The 26050-nt window shown below is 34.7% G+C and overlaps 2 protein-coding genes across 6 annotated transcripts; one reads left to right on the forward strand and one right to left on the reverse strand.

The window, feature by feature from the left end:
- The first annotated feature begins 4797 nt into the window (after positions 1–4797).
- Positions 4798–13068, forward strand: LOC148845509 (Ubiquitin-associated/translation elongation factor EF1B protein). 2 transcript variants are annotated; one of them, XM_088954634.1, is made up of 2 exons: positions 4798–5408; positions 10925–13068. In XM_088954634.1, exon 2 carries the CDS (start codon positions 10954–10956, stop codon positions 12904–12906), a length of 1953 nt encoding a protein of 650 aa, XP_088810760.1. In that variant the 5' UTR covers positions 4798–5408; positions 10925–10953; the 3' UTR covers positions 12907–13068. The 2 variants fall into 2 exon arrangements, with proteins under 2 accessions (XP_088810760.1, XP_088810761.1); XM_088954635.1 differs by lacking the exon at positions 4798–5408 and adding an exon at positions 9117–10288.
- On the reverse strand, positions 8543–24088 carry CDPMEK (4-(cytidine 5'-phospho)-2-C-methyl-D-erithritol kinase). 4 transcript variants are annotated; one of them, XM_088954639.1, is made up of 11 exons: positions 23667–24058; positions 23451–23546; positions 23269–23337; positions 23054–23158; positions 22895–22951; positions 22605–22805; positions 20611–20703; positions 20415–20514; positions 20225–20324; positions 15013–15098; positions 8543–8848 (listed from the first exon to the last, which is right to left on the reverse strand). In XM_088954639.1, the coding sequence occupies exons 1-11, from the start codon at positions 23865–23867 to the stop codon at positions 8814–8816; spliced, it is 1143 nt and encodes a 380-aa protein (XP_088810765.1). In that variant the 5' UTR covers positions 23868–24058; the 3' UTR covers positions 8543–8813. The 4 variants fall into 4 exon arrangements, with proteins under 4 accessions (XP_088810765.1, XP_088810763.1, XP_088810762.1 ...); XM_088954637.1 differs by having other exon boundaries at positions 8543–9117; XM_088954636.1 differs by lacking the exon at positions 8543–8848 and adding an exon at positions 13783–13982.
- Positions 24089–26050: the final 1962 nt, after the last annotated feature.

A 26050-nucleotide genomic window follows, 5' to 3' on the forward strand; every position in this document is an offset into this window, starting at 1 on the left:
AAGTTTCATTAATATGAAGAACAACTTAATGCCATTGCAAGTGACACCAATTAGGTGGGCTCAAAGTAGTTCTAACAATCATACAACTTGTTTCTAGAAAAAGAGTATAATGGGTTCTATTCACAAAAGTGGCTCCAATGTTAAGGCTTTAAGTACCTGAACTTGACATGTCTTGTTTGTGTATATATTCATGCACCATGCATGTATGTTTGTATAGTTATCAACAATTTTAAGTTTAAAATACAAATATTTTATTGTAATGTAAGTATTATATATCCATAAGGCTCTGTTTGGAAAGAGTACAAATACAAATATATACAGTATAAATACATACAAAATAATACAAAATATAAGGTTTTGCACTCTCCATATTTGTATTTGTACTCCTTCCAAATGGAGCCTAAAGTAGCGCTATAACTTTGTCTCCCTTTATACACATAAGGTTCAAAGTATTGATATCCTTCATACTGATTTTTCATGTATCAAGTGATTCAAAGCATCAATATTCTATGGGTCCATTTGGTTTATAGTTGAAATTGGAATTGGAGTGGTCTATTCTCCTCATCTATTTGGTTTAGACTAGAATCGAATCGAAATCAGAAATTGTTGGAATTAATGGATTCTCATTCCCAAGGGAGGTGGAGGGAATGACCGTTCCCTCAAATGGGGGAATGCCATTGTACTAGGAGTGGGAATGCGATTCTGATTCCGCCCAACCAAACAATTGGAATCTGAATGGGTCATTCTGATTCTAAACCCCTGTTCCCGTAAACCAAATGGACCCTATGTTTTTAACCAAGTTTCAGAGAATGCCCATTAGACTACATGGTTTCCACACCTAGAACATTGTTTAAACTTGACAAAATGTCTTAAAATCCTACTAGTGAAGGTATTGCCTTATTCAAAAATTGATATGTATCATATGATACATTATGATAATTTGAACATTGTATATATAATAATGTCTAAACTAGTTAACATTGATTGGCTACTTCTAAGCCTAAGGAGTGAGGATATATATATAAAGCAAAGGAAATCCCAACCCGAAACCTAACTCCAAACAATCTAACCCAACATGCATGACTTGGGCACCTAATTTGAATTGATAATTGTGGAAGTATTTTTTCTTAGCTATTATGTTTACTTGCTTATTTCAGTCAATGAAAATCAATAATACTTATAATTGATTAAAACAAATACCTCAAATGCATTACAAAACTTAGTTCCACTAGGATTTTTAATAGTTTTCAAAAATTACAAGGGAACATGTCGCTAGTAACTGGCTCTATTGCTTATGCAACATATTGCCAACATATTGGCTTTTATAAAAGGGTTCAACTATGATGCAAAAAAAAAAAAAAAAAAAAGCTTTTAACTAATCAACTAGAATCATAAAAGTGGTAACCAACAGGGGGTGCTCTTTTAGTATCATATCTTTCGGGTAGTATAGATTTTCCCTTTATGCTCAGTTTGGAAGGAGTACAAATACAAATATATAAAGTGCAAAACCTTGTATTTTGTATTATTTTGTATATATTTGCACTGTATATATTTACATTTATACTCTTACCAAACTGAAAGGCTCAGTTTGGAAAGAGCACAGATGCAAATATATATGTAGAGTGAAAAACCTGATATTTTGTATTATTTTGCACCTATTTGTACTGTACATATTTGTATTTGTACTCTTTTCAAATTGAGCCTAAATACATGCAAAATAATACAAAATACATGGTTTTGTACTTTACAAATTTGTATTTGTACTCCTTCCAAACTGAGCCTTATGAAAATTCCTCTTTTAGTATATCTTGACATGATCTAAATTATATATATTCTTGAAATTTGCTCATATGAACTTTCATAAGAAAAGCCATTTGACTACGTTTGGTTGATGTATTCATTTGCATTGGTGTAAATGCATGGGATTGCAAATAGGCTGATCTGGTTTATTTTTGTTTCATATTTGACTTTGTCTTATTTGTTTGTGAAAAACAAAATAGAAAGTAAAATGGTGTGGTTCCACCTTATATGAAGGAGTAATGAGATAGAATGAGGGTTATTTGTTTTAGAGTGAGATAAGAAACAAGATGATGTGGTCCCCACTTTATATGAGAGAGAAGGTAGGAGGAAGGTGCTGCAAGTTTTGCATCAGTTTCTAAGATGCAAAATTTACAATACTAGTGAGTACAAATGGGGCAAAAAGTACAAATTTTGTATCAAGTTGGAGTGCAAAGCATAGTAACAAACAAATAGACGCAAAGTTGAATTGGGTGCAAAATTTGTGCATGATTCAGATTTGAATTGCAATCAAATGCAGCCTTTATTGCATAAATATCATATTATTGCTCCTAAAACATATTAATAGTTTGATCATAGATGAAAACACATTATAATGTGGTATTAAGGCCTTAGAAAGATATTTTGATCACAATGTTAAGTTTTTCTATTTATATGGCATGATGTGAGAATCTACTCGAACTAGCAAAGGACCATTGCCTAGATATGACTTAACCTTCATTTTCTTGCACAAAGGGGGCATTTGGTTTTTGGATTTTGAGAGGTTGAAAGTTGGTCAGTGGGATTCACAATCCCATTGACTAAGAAACCTATGTTCTTTTTTCAAATTTATGTGGAGACCAGAGAAAATTTATTTAAGTGATACCCATCTTCCAGGTGGGTAAATAACTTTTCCACTTGAGGGAAAGTTTCCAAAACTTGGATGGGACAAAAATGCCATTTTAATAGTGGAATTTTATGGCTAAAATTGTCATTGGCTTATTTACTTGGGAAATAAAAGAACACAAGTAAATGCACTTACTCAGGTAAGTACCTTAATAAAAAGCAAACGGAGCGAAAGTGGCTACTCTCAAATTCAAACTTGTGTTTTCATACTTGTAATCAACACAAGATTTTTCCATTATACCAAGTAGGACCTTGGATAGTTGTTTCTCATCCTTGTAGTCATTTTCTTTTTTCTTTTTTTTTTTAGTTTATTGTTTTTACGGTAGATATACATGGACAGGTAGAGACCCCATGATTCTTAGTGTTTGTCATTTCAACAACCTTAAAAATGGATAAGCATTATAACACATTTTTAATTTATTAATGGGAAATTGTCAAAAACTCACCATGAGTTTTCAGCATTTCTCTTAAACTCACCACAACTTTTCAAAATGTCTAAAACTCACCATGTCACTAACTTGACGTTAAAGAGACTAACGACTGTTAATATATTACTATTTTAACCTTCACAAAAAAAAATATAAAATATATACATATATTTTGATATTTAGATATGAAAAAAAGGAAAGAGTTCAAAAAGTATTTTCAAATATAAAATACATAAAAACACAAAAATTGCAAAAAATATAAAAAAGTATAGAAATTGCACACAGAATAAAAAATTATTTTCAAATTATAGAAACTACAGAAATTGAAAAACTAAATCAAAAAATAAAAAATGTAGAAAAAACACCAAAAATTATAGAAAAACATAGAAATTGCAAATAAATAACAAAAAATACAGGAAATTTTATAGATTATAGAAAATAGAAAATGTAAAAAAAAAACAGAAATTATAAAAAACATTAGAAATTATAACAAAACACTAAAATGTTAAAGAAAAAGAAAACTGAAAAATGAAAAAGACCCTTTTCCTCTAACTCACCATGGGTGATTTGGTCATAAAAAATGTTATTTATGCTGACAAGGACACCTCCGTTAAGAAACATTAATGGTGCAGTAACGGAATGTGAGTTTTGGAAAATAAACTTACTAACATGGTAAGTTTTAGACGTTTTGAAAAGTTGTGGTGAGTTTAAGAGAAATGCTGAAAACTCATGATGAGTTTTAGACAAATTCCCTTTATTAATTTCATAGTATATATACTAAGAGAGATTCTATTAGTTAAGAGGGTGTCCGACACTATGGTTGGTTTTATTTTGAAACCAAAATTGGGATTTGTTTGTTTCCTCACACTGGCCTCATAACCACATCCCACCATGTATTGTGAACATCTCCCCATAAATAAAAACATACAAGTACAAGAGTGTTCCCAAGGTTTGACTGCAGGCTGGGACATGCTATAAGGTCAGTATAAGGAGCACTATATGAGGAACAAATCTAGACTCAACAAAAACAATACAATTTTACTTTTATTTTTAAAAACAAAACCAACCATGTTGTCTAACAACCCCCTATACCTATAGAGATTTTCTGATTTCTCTTATTTAATGTTTCCATGAACTTGAAAAAAAATGATATGCATGATGGGCCCATAAATCCATTTATCCATCCCCAATTAAATTTATTCACCTACTTACCATCCATGATAAGTTGATTCCTCCTTCCTTTTTTTAACACTTTTATCACTTAATACTTACTCCTACCACAATAACACCTTTAAAGCTTTGCATCATTATTATTTATTACCGTTACTATCACAATATCACTGTCACACACTGTTGCTAAAATAACCTTTTCAATCAAATAATGGGACCCATCAGAATCAAGTCCATGGGGCAATAGTAATTTCATATCCCATTCATCCACATCTAGTGACCAAAATACCCTCTACCAACATAATTACCCTAGATAGACAAGCCGACAGCTTAGAATGATGACCACCAGAGAATCAAATATTGGCCTGGCAACAGAACATCAATATGGGAGTGGTACCCTGCTCATGTTCTATTATACTTCCATGGGTACTTTTGTAATTCCCACACCAGGAACCCACATCCATTTGCCAAAATGACCTTTATATACAATACAATCACCAAACACTCCACCATCTCAGAAAAAATAAACAAAACGGGGTTTTGTCCTTTTAGGTCCCTCAGATTAGGGTTTATCTTATTTGATTAGAGTTTGGAAGGAGAAGAAGAATGGGAAAAAAAAAAAGAGATTTGCATTTCTGATTCCTCGCCCCTGCACAGTGTGGTGGTGCCCAGGAATTCGAAGTTCCGGGGATTTTAACAGAGTCATTAGTTGGCGACTTTCCCATTCGGTGCGGAATCCCAAGGGCCGATCCCTAATTAGGTAAACAGACGGATCCCAAATTTCCATTTAATTCGCTACAAATGTTTCTTTCACGCACAGAGACAGAGAGAGACAGCGAAAAAAATAATTATTAAAATTAAAAATAAAATCGAAAAATAAGAAAAAAAGAAGAAACATAGAACGAGAGAGAGAGAGAGAGCGAACGAGCGAGAAGAGACAGCTACGATAGCGAATACAATACAAACCCTCCCAACCCCCTCCTGTTATTTCTTTTTCTTCGTAATCTTGCAACCCAAAACCCTAATTTCCTCTTCCTTCGATTCCAGCCTCGCAATCTTTATCCTCTTCAAGGTTCGGTTCCAGATCGCCGTTGAAGAAGGACCGCGCAATCGGATTCTCTTCCCCAGGTTAGTTTCTTAATTCTTCTTCTTCCTCAATTGTGTCTTAATCTCGCGGCCGAATGGGTTTCGCGGTTTCTTGTGTTTTGGTGGTGGATTCGTGTTGGACTACGATGTCTTCGTTTGTGTGTTTGATTTTGGATTTTGTCTTTGGATGTCGGTGGTGGATCCCTTTGGGGATTTTGGTGTTTCGGCCATTGGAGGTTTGCGGAGTCGGCTGGGATGAAGTTTTATGGTTTTTGGTATATGATCTCTGGTTCTTTTGATGATTATTGTGGGGGGGGGGGGATGGTTTAGAGATCTTGTGGACCGTGTATGGCGCTTTGCTTAGGGCTCTTGTGCGATGTAGTGGGATGGAGTTTGTTATTCTGCATTACGTTTTATTTTCGTTTATCGATTTTGTGGATGCCGCATGATTTCGTTATTCTGCCATTCGGGACTGTAGCGTTCCTTTTGAAATTGTGGGGTTTTAGTTTTTTTTTTTTTATTTGTTCTCTGCTTGAAAATTTGGTTATGAGACATTGAATAGACGGGGCTGGGACGAGATTCAACGTGGATAGTGATTGGGATTCTGAGTTGTAGGGTTTATGTTTATGTCCCTATGTCTTTTGCCCTAAAAACGACTTTGTGCGTGCGATATTGGTTGACGCATCCAGTAGTTGGTCATTGTATTTGTTTCGTTAGATGGAGAACAGACGAGTTCTGCGATCCTCTGACATCTTCTTTTGTTAGATATTAATTTATGCAAAAGAAGCACCAGAAACTAAAAACAGGGCTGTATCTAGAAGTCATAATGAGTTCTTGTACAATCTATACTGAAATTTGCTCCGAAGGTTACTGACATGTCTAGTGAAACCTAATGTTGGGGAGTAGTCTAATTGTTCTCCGTCACTTTGCTCATATGAATAATAATTTAGAGAGTTGAGCCATTGAGGCAGTAACTCTATTTTGAAGTTCTGCAATCCTGATTTGGAATGACTGAACTCTGAATTGCAGCAATCCTGAATTTGGGGTAGACTCCAATTGTTTTTGTTAAAAGTGAAAAGGAGATCATGTTATGCCATTGTTGAGCTACATTTTCTTTTCTAGAATGACCAAAGCCAGAAAGTTGTTTAGCTTTGTAGGGTACCTTTAGATAAGCATAGCATGAAGCCAATCGTACTTAATTATTATTGTGCAAATGGTCAATTGGTAACTTCTCTGAAGAGGCATCATATGCTTTTTTTGGTATTTCCTAAGTTGGAACTTTTGGATTTAATAGTTTTTAAGTGTGTTGAGTCTGACATAGTTCTGCACATTATTTTCTAAATGCCTTGTTTATATTCTAGTACAGTGAGCTTGCTTCAAGGACAAAAGTGAATGTTGATGCATTTTGGGGTTGAAGTTGCTTTCCATGAGCAATTTTCTTTCTTTGATGATCACTTTTTCTGCAAGATAATTATTGATACATGGTGCTTATACAAGTCAGTCAAATCTCGTTAGAATTTAGTGAGGTACATTGTGATTTGTGAGTCCCACAAGAATCTCCAAAGTAATTGTGTTCATAAGAGTTGATAACGACAGAGTACAGACATCAATAGCATCTGAAGGAGCTGATTGTCTGAAAGTATACAGATAATGCCAGTCATTGGGATAGAAGTAATTTATGTCAGTAACCTTGTTAGGGGTGGTTGACAAATATTAAGAATGGTTTATCAGAATTGCTTTGCATGATACAGCCATGCTTCATGGGGGGAATGCTAATTGTAAGATGTCTAGGACGATGGTAAATATAAGAAAGATTATAGAAAACGACACAGTAGAAATGATTGATTTGCTGGCTATCTTTGTTGCACCTTGAGGAAAAAAAATAAGTGGGTTTCAGATTGTACAGCAGTACAGGGCAAAGAGAGAATGATGGTATCTCTAGGATTAAGTTACAATTTTCTTTTTCCATGGTGCCCATAACCTCTATTTTTTGTGGTGTGGTGATTCTGTGAATGGGAAATCTGGCCTTTAAGCCTATGACACTTCAATATTTATTTATTTATTTGTTTGTTTTAAATTTGGTCTGCTGATATGTGTAGAAGTTTCCTTTATTTGTCATCTGTGTAACTTGGGGCATGGGTTGGTTTCACAGTGTCTACTATAGGTAGTAGTTCATTTAACATCTATAATATTCCATTCTGAAATGAAGTCCTGAGGTGTGTGGATCTTTCTTAATACATTCTGTCTAAATCTTTTAATTCATTGTCTTACTGAGTTTTTGAAATTTGGATTTATTTCTAGTTAAAAGAAGAAAACAAGTTAGGTTGCTGAAGGATTAGGCATAGCTGAGGTTCAAAGTATCGATATTACCTCTGTGTATCGGTACCTTAAGTGATGCGCCTTTTATTTTTTTATTCTTTTTTTTCAAAAATCAGTTTTAAGTATATATATATATTATTTAATAAAAAATGGGTTCTCAAAAGCACCTGTAAACAGGTGTATCGGGACCCAAAGATATGGTACGATATGCTCAATATGGAGCGTATTGTATCAATACTTTGAACCTTGGGCAGAACCTTCATTCCTAAATTCCTAATGTATAGTTACAAGAAGTTTCTGCCTTGGGAATTCGATATTATTGACCTTTCTTTATGAAAATAACAATATTTTTTCTTCCAGTTGACAATTTTTTGCTTATAGACCACTAATTAGGAAATGAATAAAGCCCTAGCTAAACATGAAGGCAAAATTTGATCATTTTTTAGTATTGGGTCCTAAAAATCATGGAATTTTAATATCGTGGAATTTTGTTAACTTTTCATAATATTTTGTATTCTTGAACAAATGTAGAAAAAATGCACGAACATTAAATTATCAAACCTTGTTAAATTCTATATTTTTTCTCAAACACTTTGTGTAGCAGCTGGACCATTCATTTATATGCAAGTATTTGGTAAACATGTTTTTTATTGCAAATACACCTAATTGAACTTTTTTGAGAAAAAAGAAATGCATTTTGTTAATATATATTGGATAAGCCCCAAGTACAGTGAGCTGTACACGTAAGTTACCAGAAAGTGCATTGGATATTCATCTAAGCAAAAAATGAATCCCTCAAGCCGGAGGAAGAGGGGAAAAAAATCCCTGAGAGGCTTTAGCATAGAAGTCCAAGAAAATATCAAAGCAACAACCCTTAGCAACTTTTCCTTTTGAACAAATTTGTTATTGAATATCCTTATATTGTGTTCCTTGCATAGGCTCATAAATAATCACAGAAGGAAGGAGGTTTTAGCATATAAGTCCAAGAGAATATCAAAGCAACAACCCTTCTCAGCAACTTTTCCTTTTGAACAAATTTGTTATTGAATATCCTCGTATTGTGTTCCTTGCATAGGCTCCTAAATAATCACAGAAGGAAGAGCATGCCATGAAGGTTTCCCATTTTTCTTAAGGCCTTTGATGGACCGGCAAGCTATTGCGTCCTGAAGCATCATTGGGAAGTACCAACAGACATGAGTTGCTGAAGGAAGAAGATCCAAATCTTGTAGCTAACCCATCAATGCAGAAATAAGTATGCTGATTTGAGAGGACCAGAGCACAGAACACAGCTTGTGGAAGGGATATCCACCCCTTTAAAGATTAATTTGTCCCTAGTAAGACATTTCCCCTACTGCAGTCCACATCGGAAATGAAATCTTTGGTGGCATTGACTAATGATAAACAACATGAGCTGGGAAACGAGGGGGACTGGCTGCAGAGAGGTGCCCATAGATGGAATTTATTGAGAAAACATCTAAGATGAACATTCAGATACAAATAATTATATTTCTTTGGTTGTCCACAGAGTGAGAATTATAGATAATTCTAAAATTTTCTCAAGTTCTTAATAAGTGCTTGTTTGGCCTTTGGCCTAAGAATGTGTTTATTTTTTTACACACACTGGGATTTTATTGATTCCAAAAGTTTTAGTTTAAGTATATATATTTTCTCTCTATCTGAAAATGCAAGAAAATTGAGTGCAAGGTGCAAAGTCAGGGGGTGGCTTTACTGCAGTGTGCAGATGGTACTTTGTTTCTCTGTGACGACTCTAAAGAACGGGTGGAAGTGGAAGTTCTTAAAGAGTTCTGGTAGGGTTTGAGATGGTATCAGGATTGAGAATTAATTTGCAGGGAAGTGGAATCATGGCAGTAGGGCAGGTGGATAACTTGCAGGAGTTGGCTGACACTCTTGGGTGCAAGAGTGGATCCTCACCATCCAAATATCTTTAGCTTCCCTTTGGAAGGAAGTGTATGTCCAGTTGTCTGTGGGATCCCATTTTAGAGAGGCTTGATGAAACGTTAGCCTTATGGAGGGCTAAATACCTGTCAGGGGGGAGGGGGCGCACTTTTAATCAGTGTGAGGTGGTTGGGCTTATTGAGAGGAGGATGAGGGATTTTTTTTGAGGTGGCTGGAGGAATGAAGAAGATCCATAAAGTATGTTGGAAGAAGGTTTGCTCTTCGAAAAAGAAAGGGGGATTAGGTGTGAAGAAAATCCTTGCTAGGTATGTGGCTGTGGAAATTTGGTAACCAGGAAGGTGGGCGAAGGTGGGCTGTGGAAGGATGTACAGAAGTGATATGGACTGGGGTTCAAGGGAGGTGACATCCAACAATGGTTGTGCTGTTTGGAAGAGGAATGGAAATGCAAGATCTGAATTTGATGAGAGAATCAAGTATAATATAGGAGAGGGCAATAAGGTCAGGTTTTGGACTGATGTTTGGTGCAAGGGCAGGCCTTGAAGTAGTGTTTTCCCCAGTTGTTTGATATAGCTTCATGTGATGCTTAACAAGGTGCAGATCAACTCAGGCCAAGAGGATAGTAGCGTTTAGAAGCGGAATAAGTGAGGAGTGTTTTCTGCTAAATCTCTATACAATCAGATTGCAGGGTAAGGGTCAGATTGTTTCTCTACTTTGGTGTGTGGTTTCCTGTTACTTTTCTTACCAATCAAAATGCTTTTTTAGCAAAATATTCTCTTTCATTTTTATTTTCATTTCATTTCTTTTATTTTCATATACTCTTGGCTGCTAAGTGGCGTCATATTATATTGTAGTGAATTGTCTGTTATGATTATACTTCTACAGAAGGTTTGAAGTACCGAGTATAGGTAGGTCCTACAAGCAAAAATTTACTCATGAAAGTAGTGAATTGTCTGTTATGATTATACTTGTACACAAGGTTTGAAGTACTGAGTATAGGTCCTACAAGCAAAAATACACAAGGTTTGAAGTACCGAGTATAGGTCCTACAAGCAAAAATTTACTCATGAAAAACTGATTTTGCTTGTCACAACCTTGATGTTGTGAATTAGAAACCTAGAACATGTGCTGAGAAAAAAAGTTGAAAATGAAAGTGAAAAAAAGAGGTGAAATGAATTTGAATGCAATAACTTTTCCAGTTTGCTGTTCATAGTTAAGTTTTCACCCTCAACAAAACTGTGAAAATATGCATTTATTTAATTGTTTGTTTTGATCCTGAGGTACCATTTCTCAAGAATAAACACCGTATCTTTGTAACATTTCAGGGATTTTTCAACCATTGGAATCCAGAGAAATGTCTCCGTCCTCCAGATCCAAGTCTAAGTCCTCTTCAAAATCTGCTAAGGAGCAGCCGAAGGCTTCATCCAAGCCTTCTACGGCTTCGAGCACAGGGAATGGAATTCCAGCAAGTGCATATAATCCATTATCAGGGACTTTCCATACCCTTGAATCAGCACCTGTTGTTTCCTCTCCACCTCCCCACAGCAGTGGTCGGTTTAGAAACATAGATGAGACAGACGAGCATTCTGGAAGCTCACTTGGGACTGGGGCTGAGTATGATTCTATTTCAAACAATGATAGTTGCTCTGGTGAGTCAGAAGACCAGCAGAAGGAGAAAACAACTAGTGCACCTGTCCGACAGGAAGCAATACCTGGCTCTGACAATGACAAACGAGACAAGATTCGGCAGAAGAATGAGAGGAAGCACCAGCGTCAGAGGGAGAGGAGGGCCCAGGAGTTGCATGAGCGGTGCAGTGGCTATCTCATGTCCAGGAAACTGGAAGCACTTGCACAACAGCTTGTTGCTATGGGATTCTCTTCTGAGCGGGCAACAATGGCCCTTATATTGAATGAAGGCCGGGTAGAGGAATCAGTTGCATGGCTATTTGAGGGAGGTGAAGAAGCAGCTCAGCAGAAGGATTCTAACCTTGATGGTGGGAGTAACCTGAAAATTGATATTTCTGAAGAGCTTGCTCGGATAGCAGAGATGGAGGTAAGGTTTAAGTGCACAAAGCAGGAAGTAGAAAGAGTGGCTGTAGCCTGTGAAGGTGATTTGGAAAAGGCTGCAGAAACCCTGAAGGCTCAGAAACAGGAAGCACCTACTGCTCCACCAAAACCAGAAGAAACTGGTGATCCCCCGGTGGCCAATGGTGGTAAGCTTGCAGTTTCTGTCACTCAGAATCTGGTGAGACAGCAAGCAAAGCCCATTCCTTCTGTTACAATACAACAGAGAAGGGATGAAAGGGATTTCAATTACACAAAGGCGGTGCCTACAGTGGTGACATCTTCAGAACCTGCAAATAAGAACTTGCAGTCATTGAGGAAGATTCAGCCAAAGTCAGAGTGGGCGAGGCCACAAGTGGCTACATCATCAGAGAAGAGGTGGCCAAGTGCGGGGTCAAGCCCTTCTGTTTCATATTCTTTGGCATCTCCTTTGCAGGTTTCATCTCCACCAGCAAAGGCTGAAGCTCGGTATGTGGTTGTTGGTAGTGAGGTTAAGAACCTACAAACAGGAGCAGTGAGAGAACCAGTCATCATGATGCAGCGCCCACAATCAATTAATGCAAAGCCGAACCCAGTCACAAGCATCAATGCCTCCCCTCCTGTGAGTGCTGGATGGTATTCAAACAGTGTCGCAGGTGTGGAAATAATGAAATCTAGTGGGGGTTTACAGCATATTCCAACAAGTCTGAGTTCAAGCAATATGAGCTCACAACAGTTCTACCAATCTCAGTATCAGCCCTTTGCTTCCAGCCCAGTAGAGCCCCGTACAACCAGCTGGGGTGGTTCATGGAGCACTACAGGGTCGGCTTCTTCATCACTTGCTGTGCCATCTTCTTTGGGGCTTTTCTCTGGCTGGGGTTCAACGGGGGCATCAGGCTCAAATTCACCGGTGGACTGGAACACAGGGGGCTCTATGCCACAATGTGACTACACCAACATAGACTGGACATTGGAGTCAACGTCATCCTCCAAGCCGAATGGATTGTGGTTGGGGCTTGCGTCATTTATGAACAACAGCCGAATGTATGATTCGTGGTCATCAGCAACTTCTGCAGGTGCAAAGCCTGTGATGAGGTCAGCCACTACTAATGGTGTCTGCATTGCGGGCTTGCAGGACGGTGGGGTGGCAGCAACAGATGCATCATCGACGTCTTCCGCTGGTTCTCATGAGTGGACATCACCTTTTGCGGGGAAGGACCTCTTTAGCCTACCCAGGCAGTTTGTTACTTCCCCTTCTCTCTAGGACGGGGGAAGACTTGGAACGATAGAGAAAAGATAAAAGACAGAAAAAGTGGGTTGGATTTTCTATTGATCTTGGTTCTTTCCTATGATGCCCTGCTGATGATTGTTGATGCTTATCAAAGTGAAAGAATCTAGTCTTGGGTGATTGTTTGGTTTCTTTTTATTTGCTCTTCCATCTTTCACTGGCGAATAAGCCAACTCGTGCCATCACCAACCACTTGGAGGAAGAATTAAACGAGGTCTATGATGTGGCGGCAATAGCAGGAGAGGTCCGTCTGTTTTCTGGGATTTTGAGGGGGGAAATTGGTTAATAGGATACCCATATCCTAGTTAGGTAATTTTCTCGCCTCGGGGGAAATTGTATGACAGTCAATGGACTTGTTTTGGATTGGTCCCTGTCCAGTCCAAAATCAATGTCCAGATTGGATGGACCAATGAGATATGTTGGATTGGACCAATCTGGTCCAAAATATTTTTTAGATTCGACTGGAGCTGGTCCATCTAACAAATTTATGTTGGAGTGGGTTCGATTAAGTCAATATCTGGTCCATTGATATAAGACAATATGTGTCAATGGACCGGATTTGGGTTGAAAACAATCCAGTCCTAACTGTCCATACATTGAATTGGACCCGTCCAAGTTGGTCCAAAGCATTCATTGGATTGGATTGGACCTGATCCGTTTATAATGGACTCGCATTGGACTGGATCGGATTGAACCAAACCCAGTCCAATTGACACCCCTAGTCTGACACTTGGATGGGAAAAATTGTCCCTTTAGTCCATTGAAACCAGTGTGCAGCCTATTGAAACCTTTTGTTACCGTCGGATTTGTAGTTTGCTCATTTTGGTTTAAATTTTCCTACGATGGCATAGATTGAAGTACTAGAAAGTTAAGATGTCTTCATTTGAGAAATTTATCCATCAAGTGGGTATAAAATGCACTTGAAATTTCCTTATATAAATCATGAATTTACTGAATGGTTGAAGCAAGGTCAGCAGGGGAATCGCAAGAACTTATTGTTGATGCGGGTTCTGTGTACCACTGGCCCTCCGTGCGAGTGAGGAAGTATGCCTCTGCAGTATTGGGAGCAATAGTGTTAAATTATTTTCGAGAGAGAGAGATTTACAGAGTAGAACCTAGATTTTGTGCTGGGGGTTTCTAATTATCCATGAAGGAAGCTGGACTTTGGTTTCATTCTCAACCATAAAACAGATTCTATGATGACAAGACGCTAAAGAATATTTTGGTGCAGAATGCCTCCTGATAAGAGAAGCCTCAAACTGATCCCCAAAATGTATTAACATTTTATGAACTAATTACCCTGAGAATAGGACATGAGTCTTTCCGAAGAAATGGTTATCATCTTGGGATCTCTGAATACTGTTAAGGTGGATTTCTACAAATGGAAAAATTTTGTTCAAATATAAACCCACAACAGTGCTCTATGGAACTTCGGGTCTTGGCTCCAGGAGATATGGCAGGAAGCAGTCTTTTATGCCAGAAAGGTGGAGGAGAATACCGTGATGGAGGGATTGAAAATGACATATGTCACTTCAAATAAGTTGAAGGACCATCTGTTAATGAACAGACTGGATATAGAGATTGAATTTGAAGAGAAATCATTGTTTATCCAAACGCATACCAAAATGAAGTTCGATTAATAACAGGAATGGAAATTCGATGGTTATGAATGATGTGAGTGGTAATCATTTATCAAAAAAAAAAAAAAAAAGATGTGAGTGGTAATGAGACATTTTGGAAGAGGGGGATGGAGGTAACTGGTGTGTGAAGTAGATGCATTGCCATCTAATGAACAGCTGTCTAATTTTTGCAAGTTGGCGTGTCAATATATCATTATAAAGAGAAAAGAAAAGACCAAGACTAGGGTTGCAAGTTGTCTTTGATGTTGGTTACTTACTGTTGCTTCTGGGGCCTGGGCTTTCATAGTTGAGTACCTAGTATATGCAGGATAGTTTTGTTATGGTGGTTCCCAGTAATCCCCATTTACTTCTAGTGTCAATAGCTCCACATAACTTTACGTCCTTTCTATTTCTTTCTACAATAAAAAGCTTTCCTGATGAGAATAAAAGATTTGAGGCTTACCAGATATAAACACTTCTTGGTATTCATCATCATCATATACAAATTGGGGGGGATCTGGAGAACCAATTCCCACTATGGTGCTTCCACTGCATAAAATATATCAACAACCATAAAATTACAAGCAGCTATCAACAACATGAAACACATGTGAGAAATAAAGGAAAAACTGAATTAGTGGTTTTCGTGCAAGATCTAGGATAGCATAATGTAGCTATTTCAAGTATCAAGCCAGCATACAACTTTTCCCCTGTTGCACAGGAGAGTCCTAACTGTTGTCTCTCTCAACAAATGCTTTCTCTGTAATGCAAGTGGAGAATCTATGTTCTCTCTATTAATCTCCTGTCCTTGTTCTTCCATTAGGTGATTCATTTTTTGCACTCTTTAATTGTAGGTGGTCCCTACCTATAGATGTAGGTGGATCCTTTTTAAGAGCTCTTTTTTCAATCCAACCAAGAAATAGGAAAGATCGTATGGAAGTGTACAAGAGCTGCCTTTCTTTGGTATTTTGGATAAAAGGAATGCAATGATATCCAAGGAGAACCATCAGCCCAAGGAGGCCATCATTCAGAGTAACATGATTAAATGGTGCATTGGATTAAAGCTTATAGAGAACTTTGTGCCATTCTCAAAGGATAATATTATTAGCGGTTAGCACATTGTGGTGAAATCCTCATCTTATAGGCCCAACACCGCTATGGATTGGACTAATGTATACAACCTTGGATACATGGTCTATCAACTCCCTCATCTTCCCAATAACCTAATACTTGCACCATCCCCAATCTTGAATGATGTAAAGTTTGAAAAAGCTGAATGAAAATTTATAATGCCCTTCCAAACACTCACACCATAGGATGATCTTATTTCTTCTATCCCACCCAAAATTGACCAAGGTTTAAATGTTGGTGTCGGTGGAAATGCCAGTATCCAAATATAGGAAACATGTTGGAAATATTGTAAAAATTATAGATATGGTGTAAGGATTAAAGTTCGGTACCAGATATCGTATTGTACAATTTGGATATGGATACGCTTGGGAAACGTATGAATACACAAAAAAATATGGAACGCTTGGATACAATAGGGAAATATGTACAAATTCTATAAATATATTATTAACAATAAGCTTAATGGCACAATAACTATAAATAATGTATAAATATATATTAATTGCATATTGTAATGGTATATATGAAGAAATATATTACAATTAATATAACAGGATGCATCAATAATGTAGATTAGTGTATTGTACAATTAATATATTACAAATTCTATAAATATACAATTTTATTGATAATGCATCAATCAAGAGTCGAAGACACATTATATGGATTTTTACAAACCAATACATGTACAAAGCCATTATTATTTCGTTTTCTATTAAAGTCCAAGGCACAAAACATATGCAACTATTATATTTGAATTATCATATCAATTTTTTTCTATTTTATAATTTTTAATTTTTACCATTAACAAAAATCATCTAAAAAATTATTTCTCAAATGTTTGGTAAACAATATTTTCATTTTTTTAAACATTAAACATGTCATTATAAAATGTAAGTCAAAATATCAATTAATAATTTATAAAAATAAATAATCTTATCTTAAAATATATCAAACCTATTAAAATTTTGAAGATGCATATCATATGAAAATTCATAAATTTTAATTACTAAAATAACTATTCCATTATTAATATTTTATTTTTATAAAATTTCTAAAATAAAAATTATTATTTTTATATAAATGTAGATTAGTGTATTTGATAGATTCAATTTATATTATATTCTCAAATATTTTATAAACAATATTTTATCTTTGTAAATAATAAATACAATGCTATTTAATGAAAATTCAAATAATATTTTATAATTTATAAAAATTTTAAGATACATATCATGTGCAATTTTATACATTTTAAGTATTAAAATAATTATTTTATTATTATTTTATTATTTGTATAAATTTTCAAAATTAAAAATCATTTGTTTGATATATATGTGGATTTGATAAATTATTTATTCCATCGTTTTATAAAATACTAATTTTAAATATTATTTATTTAATTTGTAGTTGGAGTTGTTGAATATAAGTGTATGTTAGATTGCATGTAGACACTAATGTTAATAAAAGTTAAAGTTATTATTAAGGCTACAACTTGGGTTGGGTTGTCTCGAACCCAACCTGAAAAAGTTGGGTTGGGTTGATGCTCAGGTTAGGGTTAGGGTTGAAATTTATGAACCAATCTTTACTTCGGGTTGGGTTAGGGTTGACCCCTCGGGCAACCCAACCCAACCCAATCCAAACCCGACTCTATAGTACACACACACACACACACACACACACATATATATATATATACATTGATTTGTTTAGATGCATGATAGTTGTATAACCCCCATCACATATTATCATTTATTTCTTTTAAGATAATCGCTTCACTTAATCCTAATTGGAAATACTAGAACCTCAATAACATATTTTATGTTTTTTGAATACTTCATTTTTTATTTCCTCTCTATTGTTTGCCACCCATAGCTTGCTACCTATAAAAGATCTATTATAAGTCATAACTCATAATAAACTATAGTCGTTTCAAACTTTGTTTCTGAATTTTGTACATAGAGACCCAATAAAAAATATCAACCAACAAATACTAATAAAACATAATATATGTAGTGAAAATCGAGTTAAGATTTTAGATTAAGAAGTTCTACAAGATTTTAAGGGATGAAAAGAAGGTTGGAATGGGCCCAACCCAAGTCCAGCCCAATCCGAAGTAGACTTCGGGTTGGGTTGGGTTAGGGTTGGAGGTATTCAGTTAGGGTTAGTGTTGAAAGTTGGGTTGGGGGTTTAGAACTTAGGGTTGGGCTAGGGTTGGCCTCAACCCGACCTAACCCGGCCCGACTTGCAGCCCTAGTTATTATCATGAAGTAAAAGATGGCTTAGTGGTTAAAAGTGTATGCACTATTGGGTGCAACCACGCTGGATGACCTAGGTTCAAACCACGCCAGGTTCTCTTTTTTATGGTGAACCACTAGGCACGTTTATTGTCAATTTCGGGTTTGATACACTTCCATATTGGTGCGTACCATACCCTATTTGGCGATATTATATGATGCACGCCAATACGGTGGCATATTGGACCGATACATCCTTGACATGGTGGAAACATTGTGGAATATGTAAAATTATAGAATGATATTTTATTAAATGATAAAAGAAGCGCAGACACACTTTTTTAGATTTATCTCCAAATCATATTAAACAAAGCTAAGAAATTAAGGTTGTAGACAAAATAATATGTTGTGAAGTTGTCCTAAACCTTGAGAGTCAAAACTACAAGATAGAATGAGTTCAAGAAAAAACTTTAACTCATAGGAAATTAAAACGATTTTAACAAATCAATCAAATAAACTTACACAAACAAAAACTAAAATTTGACTTGATGTTTAAAAAAAAGTATCAATTGGCTCAAAGTGGTACTCATGTCCATTGGGTGGGCAATAACACCGCCATTGCACATATCTACAGTATTTTCACCAACTTATCTTATAATACATTAATACTTTTTGTAGTCCACATAGTGGATGGTAGTGCTCATTGAGAATATGCCAATTCCAGTAAAGTTTTATGCCAACATCTATGGAAATGGAAATATTAGGAAATTAATGGACATTTTGAACCATGAAATTGACCCCCCATACTTGAAGCAACTACTCTCCTCCATAATGACTCTTTCTCAACCCCAAACAACAACCTAATAATAATAATAATATTATTATTATTATTATTAGTAGTAGTATTAGTATTATTAGTATTATTATTATTATTTAAACATGGAATATACAGTACAAGTAGATTCATCACTAGCCTGTCCGCATTCATGTCTTTTCCTAATTGCACGCCCTAGCTTGCAGCTAAGGGCTCAGCCCTAATAGAGTCTCCAACACCAATTGGTCCTAAAAACAAAGCAACAATATGGCCATATCCATTTCTAAATTCTCCCCCTATTCTGGAAGGACCCACATTCCCCAACAATGCCTTATATCATGCGCCACTTTATTCTTTGTATCCCAAATCCTCCATTTCCTCTTAGCCCTACACATCCATTCCCATTTTACCAAATGGTTTTCTTTCAGCCATCTTGATGTTCCAAAGGAATTCTTTTTGGTTTCTAGAAAACCTACCGATGCTAGAATTCCCAGGATTTGCAAGACCCACCCATCAAAGTTCAATTTAATATGATGAAATGGTTGAGAACTCAACTTAATACATCCCTCCTTGCAGATGTTGATACCAGTACCACTACTGCTTGCCATCCTATCATGATATCATTCATTGTAGACATCAAGAACATTCAAAATCCAATGTATCAGTGTCACTCTAACAGATGCGAGTTAAATCAATGACTTTGAAGTCATCTGTTTCTAGAGAAACTTCTATGTTTCTGACCTTTCCATAGTTGCTCTTGCACATATAAACAATATCTTTCCACTTTTTTCCTTCCGAGGAGAAAAAGAGAAAGATAGAAAGGTATTGTTTCCCTGTTGGGTATCCATCAGGAATGAAACAAAGAGAAGAAATACTCCCAACTACTAGCAAATAATGAGAAATAGATTAGTATACCCTAAGTGGATTCATCAATTAATTCACACAAAACACATATAGAATGAGAGGCACTAACAGGTCTTGGTTGAAGAACTAACTGATTTCTGATGAGTGCCTCGTAAAAGGACTTTACAGTGAACTTCCCAATAGAGAATTCTTTCTCTGACCTTTCTTCTTGCTGATTTGATGATACCTCCACTTCACTCAATCTCTTGAATTGATCTATGCCATCCTGAATCTCCTTCTCCGAGATAAGTTTTCTAAATACAGGATATCAAACCACACTTCTACCTCTCACTTCAAAACAATCCTTAATAGGTATTTTTAACCTGTAACTGATGAATTCTTGAACACAACTTATATAGCTTCCCTCCCCATCCACACCATTCATCCATGTCAACTCGTTAAATATATAAATCCTAACTTTCTAATAAAAATGTGTATTTCCCCCATTTCTTTATTGTTAAATAGATGAATGCAGTATTAAGCATGGATTCTACCAATGCTTAAAATTTCTCTATCCATGTCCAATTGGAAAATACCCAAAAGATCTGCAAATGATGTTCAATAAAAGAGGCACAGCAGTGTCTATTTACCTTCCTGACATAAAAACAGCATCATACTGTCCCCGGCCAGCAGCAAGGATGCGTTGTTTCAACTTTCTAAGAGATGGTAGGACTTCAAATGCAGGAGGCTCTGCAAAGAATGAATCAATAAGAAACCCATAGATGATTGACCAAAGTCACATGCAAAGAAAAAAATACATCATTGTGAAGGTTCTCATACCTAGATCATTTATACAAACATCTTGTGATATTCCATTCCCTGAGATTTTCTCCAGCAAGTTTAAAGGGTCAACCTTACTAGTTTGATCCAGACGAAGGTGCTGCACAAATCAAAATTTAAACCTAGAATTATAAATATGGAACAACAAAATATAAGATAATGCTACTATTAAAAGTAACATTCATGTTAGCAGTGCCTTGTAAACTTCAGCTGTCGGGCATGCTTGTTGTGGCTTTATAAGAACCATTGGTATATCCAGTGGTATTGGTGGTGGAATATCTTGAACAACCTGGTAAACAGAGCCACATTTTAGACATCAGTTTCCTTAATTTGAAATTCCACTTCCAGAAAGCAATAGTATCATGTAGGTACCACCAATTGAATACATTATATACCAAAACAGAGTTTTTTTATTTGAATACCATTATAAGAAGAGTTGAAAGTAAATGGAGTGGTTTCTTAATAATAATATCTAATATAGACGAGTTTCACTACCACAATAATGTAGTAGGAAAGCTTGGATTTTGATTTAGTGGAATATATTATATACTACAGAATAATCATCTGGCATTTGTCAATATATATATATATATATCCCATTTTGAATACAATATATTGATCACTAGTATATGCTAACTAATTTCCTGTACATTTATTAAATGTTATGTTAATTCCAGAAGTTCAGTTTTCCTGTTTTTCGAATCCGACATTCCTTAACTCTGTTAGATTCTAAAGTTCAATTCAACATTAATGCTATATCTGAAGGCCAAAGGACATCTCAAGACATTTTGGGATATCATTTTGGGGGCTGCAATCAATCAGCTAGATCCAGGAGATGACATCAAGTGATCCATATGGATTGATGTGAATGTATACTACAAGAACAGTACATACTCCATAGTGTCAACTTCATTCATATTGCCCAAACATGTTACCCCAATAACATCTTTACTGCAATTTCAAATTCAAAAGGAACTGTCTATAGTTCAAATAAGAATAGCTATGATGGTGTAACATTCTCAGAAATATGCCACCGAAAAGTTGTTCTTCCATTTCAAATCATTGGATGAATATGAACCATCTCCCTAATTGATTCTAGAATGAGTGGAGTTAAAATTTGACATGGAACATCATAATTGAGGGAGATCAGAACCAATTTGAAATTTGTTAGTATATTAATCAACTTGGTAGACATATAAGGGAAAGAAGAAGTGGCCAAATGATTGAAAGTATGCTCAAAGAAATCAGACATTGTTAGTGAAGAAATCTGCAGTGAATCTATGCAGCAGCTGTACTGACCTAGTGAATCATAAACTCCTCTCTAAAACAAACAAAAAAAAGATAGACATTCTTGATGTGTTTCTAACATATTACGTTGTACCATATGCACTAAATATTAGTAGGATATAAACATGTGATTGTTTTTTCGAGAGAAAGTAAATTGTACTGATGGCCAATTGTCTCAGGGCCTCCACTATGTCTATTCTTTCTAAGAAGTGAAAACTTATTAGTATAGTAAAGCAACACTTTGTAAACAAAATCAGTTTTCATATTTAGGCACTGAATTCTATAATATAGTATGTAACCCAAATGAATTGAGTGTATCATCAAGAGAGCAACATAGTGCGATTGAGACACCTTCTCTTTGATTAATAAGGAAACAAAAACCCACGAATCTAAGTACAAAATAATAAAGTGGTAAAGAAACCATTCTGACTTTACCTTATAAGTCATTTCTTCCTTATGGCAAATAAGAAAATAAAAATAAGTTTTTCCATAAAAAAGCAGCAATACCTTCTTCACCATGTATGCTTAAAATGTCCTACAAATGCAACTACATATGTTCTTTATGACAATTGAAATCTCATCACCAATCGCAACATGCCAACAACCTTCGTTTGAGTCTGACAGGTACCAGCCATTTCATTAAACAAGATTTAACTCAAACAAAAGATTCTTTGAAAGAGAAATAAAATAGTAAAATCGATCCAGAAAGAACCAAATTGTTCCAAAAAGGCATCAATAGTTTATATGGTCCATTAAGTCTCTCAATTCAGGGCCTAATCACAGGAGAGTGATGCTTGAAGGGGAATTTTTAAACCATATGAATATTTAACACATAAAAAGCATGCATTAATATGATGTGGAAAAGACTATTGAGTTATGTACATTCTGTGGATGAAAACATACCTCACCTCTGCCTGTACAATAGGCTGCTCCATGAGAGAAAAAGAAAGGAACATCTGAACCTATTTCACTTGACCATTCTTGGAGTTCCTTTTCAGTGGCAAGACCACCACTAAACTGATTTGCTGCCCATAGTGCAGTTGCAGCATTACTACTACCACCGCCAAGACCGGCCCCAGTAGGCACTCTTTTGTCAAGATGGATCTGCCAATGTTTTTAAATAAGAAATAAACTTGAAAGTAGTTTCAAGAATAAATATTGATCAGACAAAGATTAATAGAATTTGCATTTACCCAGAAGAAGTTGTCACTACCAGTCTTTTTCCTATAAAGATTAAGGGCTTTAATAATCTGCAAAGGAAGTTCCAAACCCATAAACCATCAAAAATCATGAAGAAAAACAAAACAAGATATTTGACCGAAAGTAAAGACTCCAATTACAATAGAACTTACCAAATTTCTATCGTCAAGTGGGACCCCAGATACATTGGTGGAAAGACGATCTTTGGTTTTAGATGGTGACAGAGAGAATTTTATTCTGTCTCCTAGACTTATAGCCTGGGATTATAATAGAGGGTGTGGTTATTGCCCTGAAATGCAAAAAGAGTAGGAAAGAAACCCAAGATAAAAAGAAAACAAGAACGAAACAAGTTCCTGGGTGAACTTACATGAAAGAGAGATGCCAAATCATGATACCCATCTTCCCTTTTACTAGTTATTCTGAGGAAAACATTAATCTGCGCATCAAATATACTAAATTTAAATTGAATTGAAGCAAGCTAAGCTCAAGAAGAAGAAGAAGAAAAGGGAGAAGGGACAGGAAAAAGAACAAGAAGAAAGGAATGAGTACCTTGCAAGGTGAAAAAAGATTTAGCCTTGAAAGTCCAGTATTCTTATCCACTTCATCCGCCAACCTATTTATCCTTTCATCTGGATCATAAACTATCTAAAACATAACAAAATAATCAACCGACCAAGTTAACAGAAGGCTTGAAATTTGCACGAGCAAGCAAGAAAAAAAAAAAAGAAAACTGAAATTCAGAGTAGAAGCAACGGATGAATATACCTCTAACTGTTTTCTCCCAGCTTTTGAATCAGAAGACATAGCTCTGACAAATGGGGTTATTCGAAATTGAGGCTTTTGATTAGAAGTACAAGCCCCATTTCCTGAAAATGCAGAGAAGCTGCTTTTTCTAAAGAAATTGCTGGTATTTCTGCTAATATCGGAAGGGCAAACGTGACAACAGAGGAATGGAGATGAAGCCATGGATAAATTGCACCTTCTGCTAATTCGAGTACATGGGTAGCTGGAAAGCTGAATTCTTGAAGATATGGAAGAGGAGCTCTAACCTCTAGTGCGCGAAATTTACTGTTCTGAGTCTAGAAAAACACAAGTTTATAAGGAATCAAACGTTGTGCGTAGATATTTATAAATGTTAATGTTTTCCTTACTTATCTGGGCAGCGATTCAGAAAAGGACCTTCGAACCTAATACGATACGAGGGACCCGCCTTTAACCATAGGATTGGTGTCACATGGGTGCAACTGTTACGTTTAAAGAATTGGTGTTTGAGACTGAGTCTCTCAGGATTCAGAAAGCCAATCAATTTTTAACAGATGCATTTAAGTATAGGCTTGGAAACGCATGCATGTGTTAACTGTAGCAATTAAGATAATGTAACTTTGCATTAATCCCCTAAAGATATCAATAACACAATGTTAAATACTCAAATTGGATTAGGGGAAGGTGCCAGCTAGCTCATTGGTAAAAGGGGGCTCATGCCATCATCAGGTTGAGGTCGGTTTTAAATTTTTAACGAATCCCCAATCTTGACATCCTGACCCTTCAGACCCAATCACCCAATCCGAATTTTGGATATATGCATTGCATGTAATTTTTTTTTTCATATTATTTATTTAAATTTTAGATATATTATAGTTAAGATATAAATTAAAAATTAACAAAAGTAATATATATATATACATATATATTAAAACAAAATGATCAAGGAGTTTTTTCTTTTTTTTTATTTTTTTATTTTTTATTCCATGTTATTTTTAAAATAATCAATGATATGCACTTTCCCAATAACATAAATATTCTATTCTCCTAAACTACCTCTCCCACTATCCCCCACTTTCACCAAACTTATCTCTAATTCCTATTTATCTTCTAAATTATCTCTATTTCATATTTATCTCCAAAATTATCTCTAATTTAGTAAAGAGTTTCTCTTCTAAATTATCTCTAATTCCTATTTATTCTCTCCCTTACCTTTTATATATATATATATCTATCTAAAGAAAAGTTTGGATTAAAAAAAATTAATAATTATCTAAATATTCTAACAAAATTATATAATAACTTTAAAATATTTGTTAAAAACAAAAAAAAAAATTATATTTTCATGAAATTATATACTAACAATTTAAATTATGTTTTTCTGGATTATCAATTTAAATGTTTTTCAAATATTTAATAATATAGAATATCTTTAAATAAATAAAATTTAAATATTTTATAGATTATTTAAATATTAAAATAACTAAATATTTATCATAACTAGATTCTAAATAGTTAACATAACAAAACTATATAATAAATTTAAAATAATATATATATCTATATATATATATATAAAACAAAGTGGTCAAGGAATTTTTTCCTTTTTCTAAATTTTTAAATTTTTTATTCCATGTTATTTTTAAAATAATCAATGAGATGCACTTTCCCAATAACCTAAATACTCTATTCTCCTAAAATTTCTCCTAAACTACCTCTCCCACTATCCCTCATTTTCTCCAAACTTACCTCTAATTCCTACTTATCTTCTAAATTATCTCTAATTCATATTTATCTCCAAAATTATCTCTAATTTAGTAGAGAGCTTCTCTTCTAAATTATCTCTAATTCCTATTTATCCTCTCCCCTACTTTTTAACTATATCCATCTAAAAGAAAGTTTGGATTAAAAATTTAAGAATTATTTAAATATTCTAACAAAATTATATAATAACTTTAAAATATTTGTTAAAAACAAAAAAAAATTATATTTTCACAAAATATATCACGAAATTATGTACTAACAATTTAAAATATGTTTTTTCGGACTATCAATTTAAATGTTTTTCAAATATTTATTAATATGGAATAGCTTTACATAAATAATATTTAAATAAAAAAATTAAATATTTTCTAGATTATTTAAATATTTAAACAACTAAATATTTATCATAACTAGATTTTAAATAGTTAAAATAACGAAATTATATAATAAATTTAAAAATAATTCTTCAAAGAGGAAAAATAATTATAACATAATATTGAAATTAATAATATTTTAATATATTACAAAATTAATAATGAAATTATGTAACAATAGTATAAATTATGATTTTATGGATAATTAAATTCAATAAATAATTAATATTTTAAAATTTAAATATTTTA

Source organism: Nelumbo lutea, chromosome 7 (assembly GCF_056320005.1).
Source record: "Nelumbo lutea isolate HS-2025 chromosome 7, American lotus-T2T, whole genome shotgun sequence".
Lineage (NCBI taxonomy): Eukaryota > Viridiplantae > Streptophyta > Magnoliopsida > Proteales > Nelumbonaceae > Nelumbo > Nelumbo lutea.

Coding starts and splice junctions, on each gene's coding strand:
- LOC148845509 (XM_088954634.1), top strand. CDS start 10,954: ATGTCTCCGTCCTCCAGATCCAAGTCTAAGTCCTCTTCAAAATCTGCT.
- CDPMEK (XM_088954636.1), bottom strand. CDS start 23,867: ATGGCTTCATCTCCATTCCTCTGTTGTCACGTTTGCCCTTCCGATATT. Junction 23,547..23,666: donor CTGGGAGAAAACAGTTAGAG/GTATATTCATCC, acceptor GTTATGTTTTAG/ATAGTTTATGATCCAGATGA. Junction 20,704..22,604: donor ATTGTACAGGCAGAGGTGAG/GTATGTTTTCAT, acceptor TCTGTTTACCAG/GTTGTTCAAGATATTCCACC.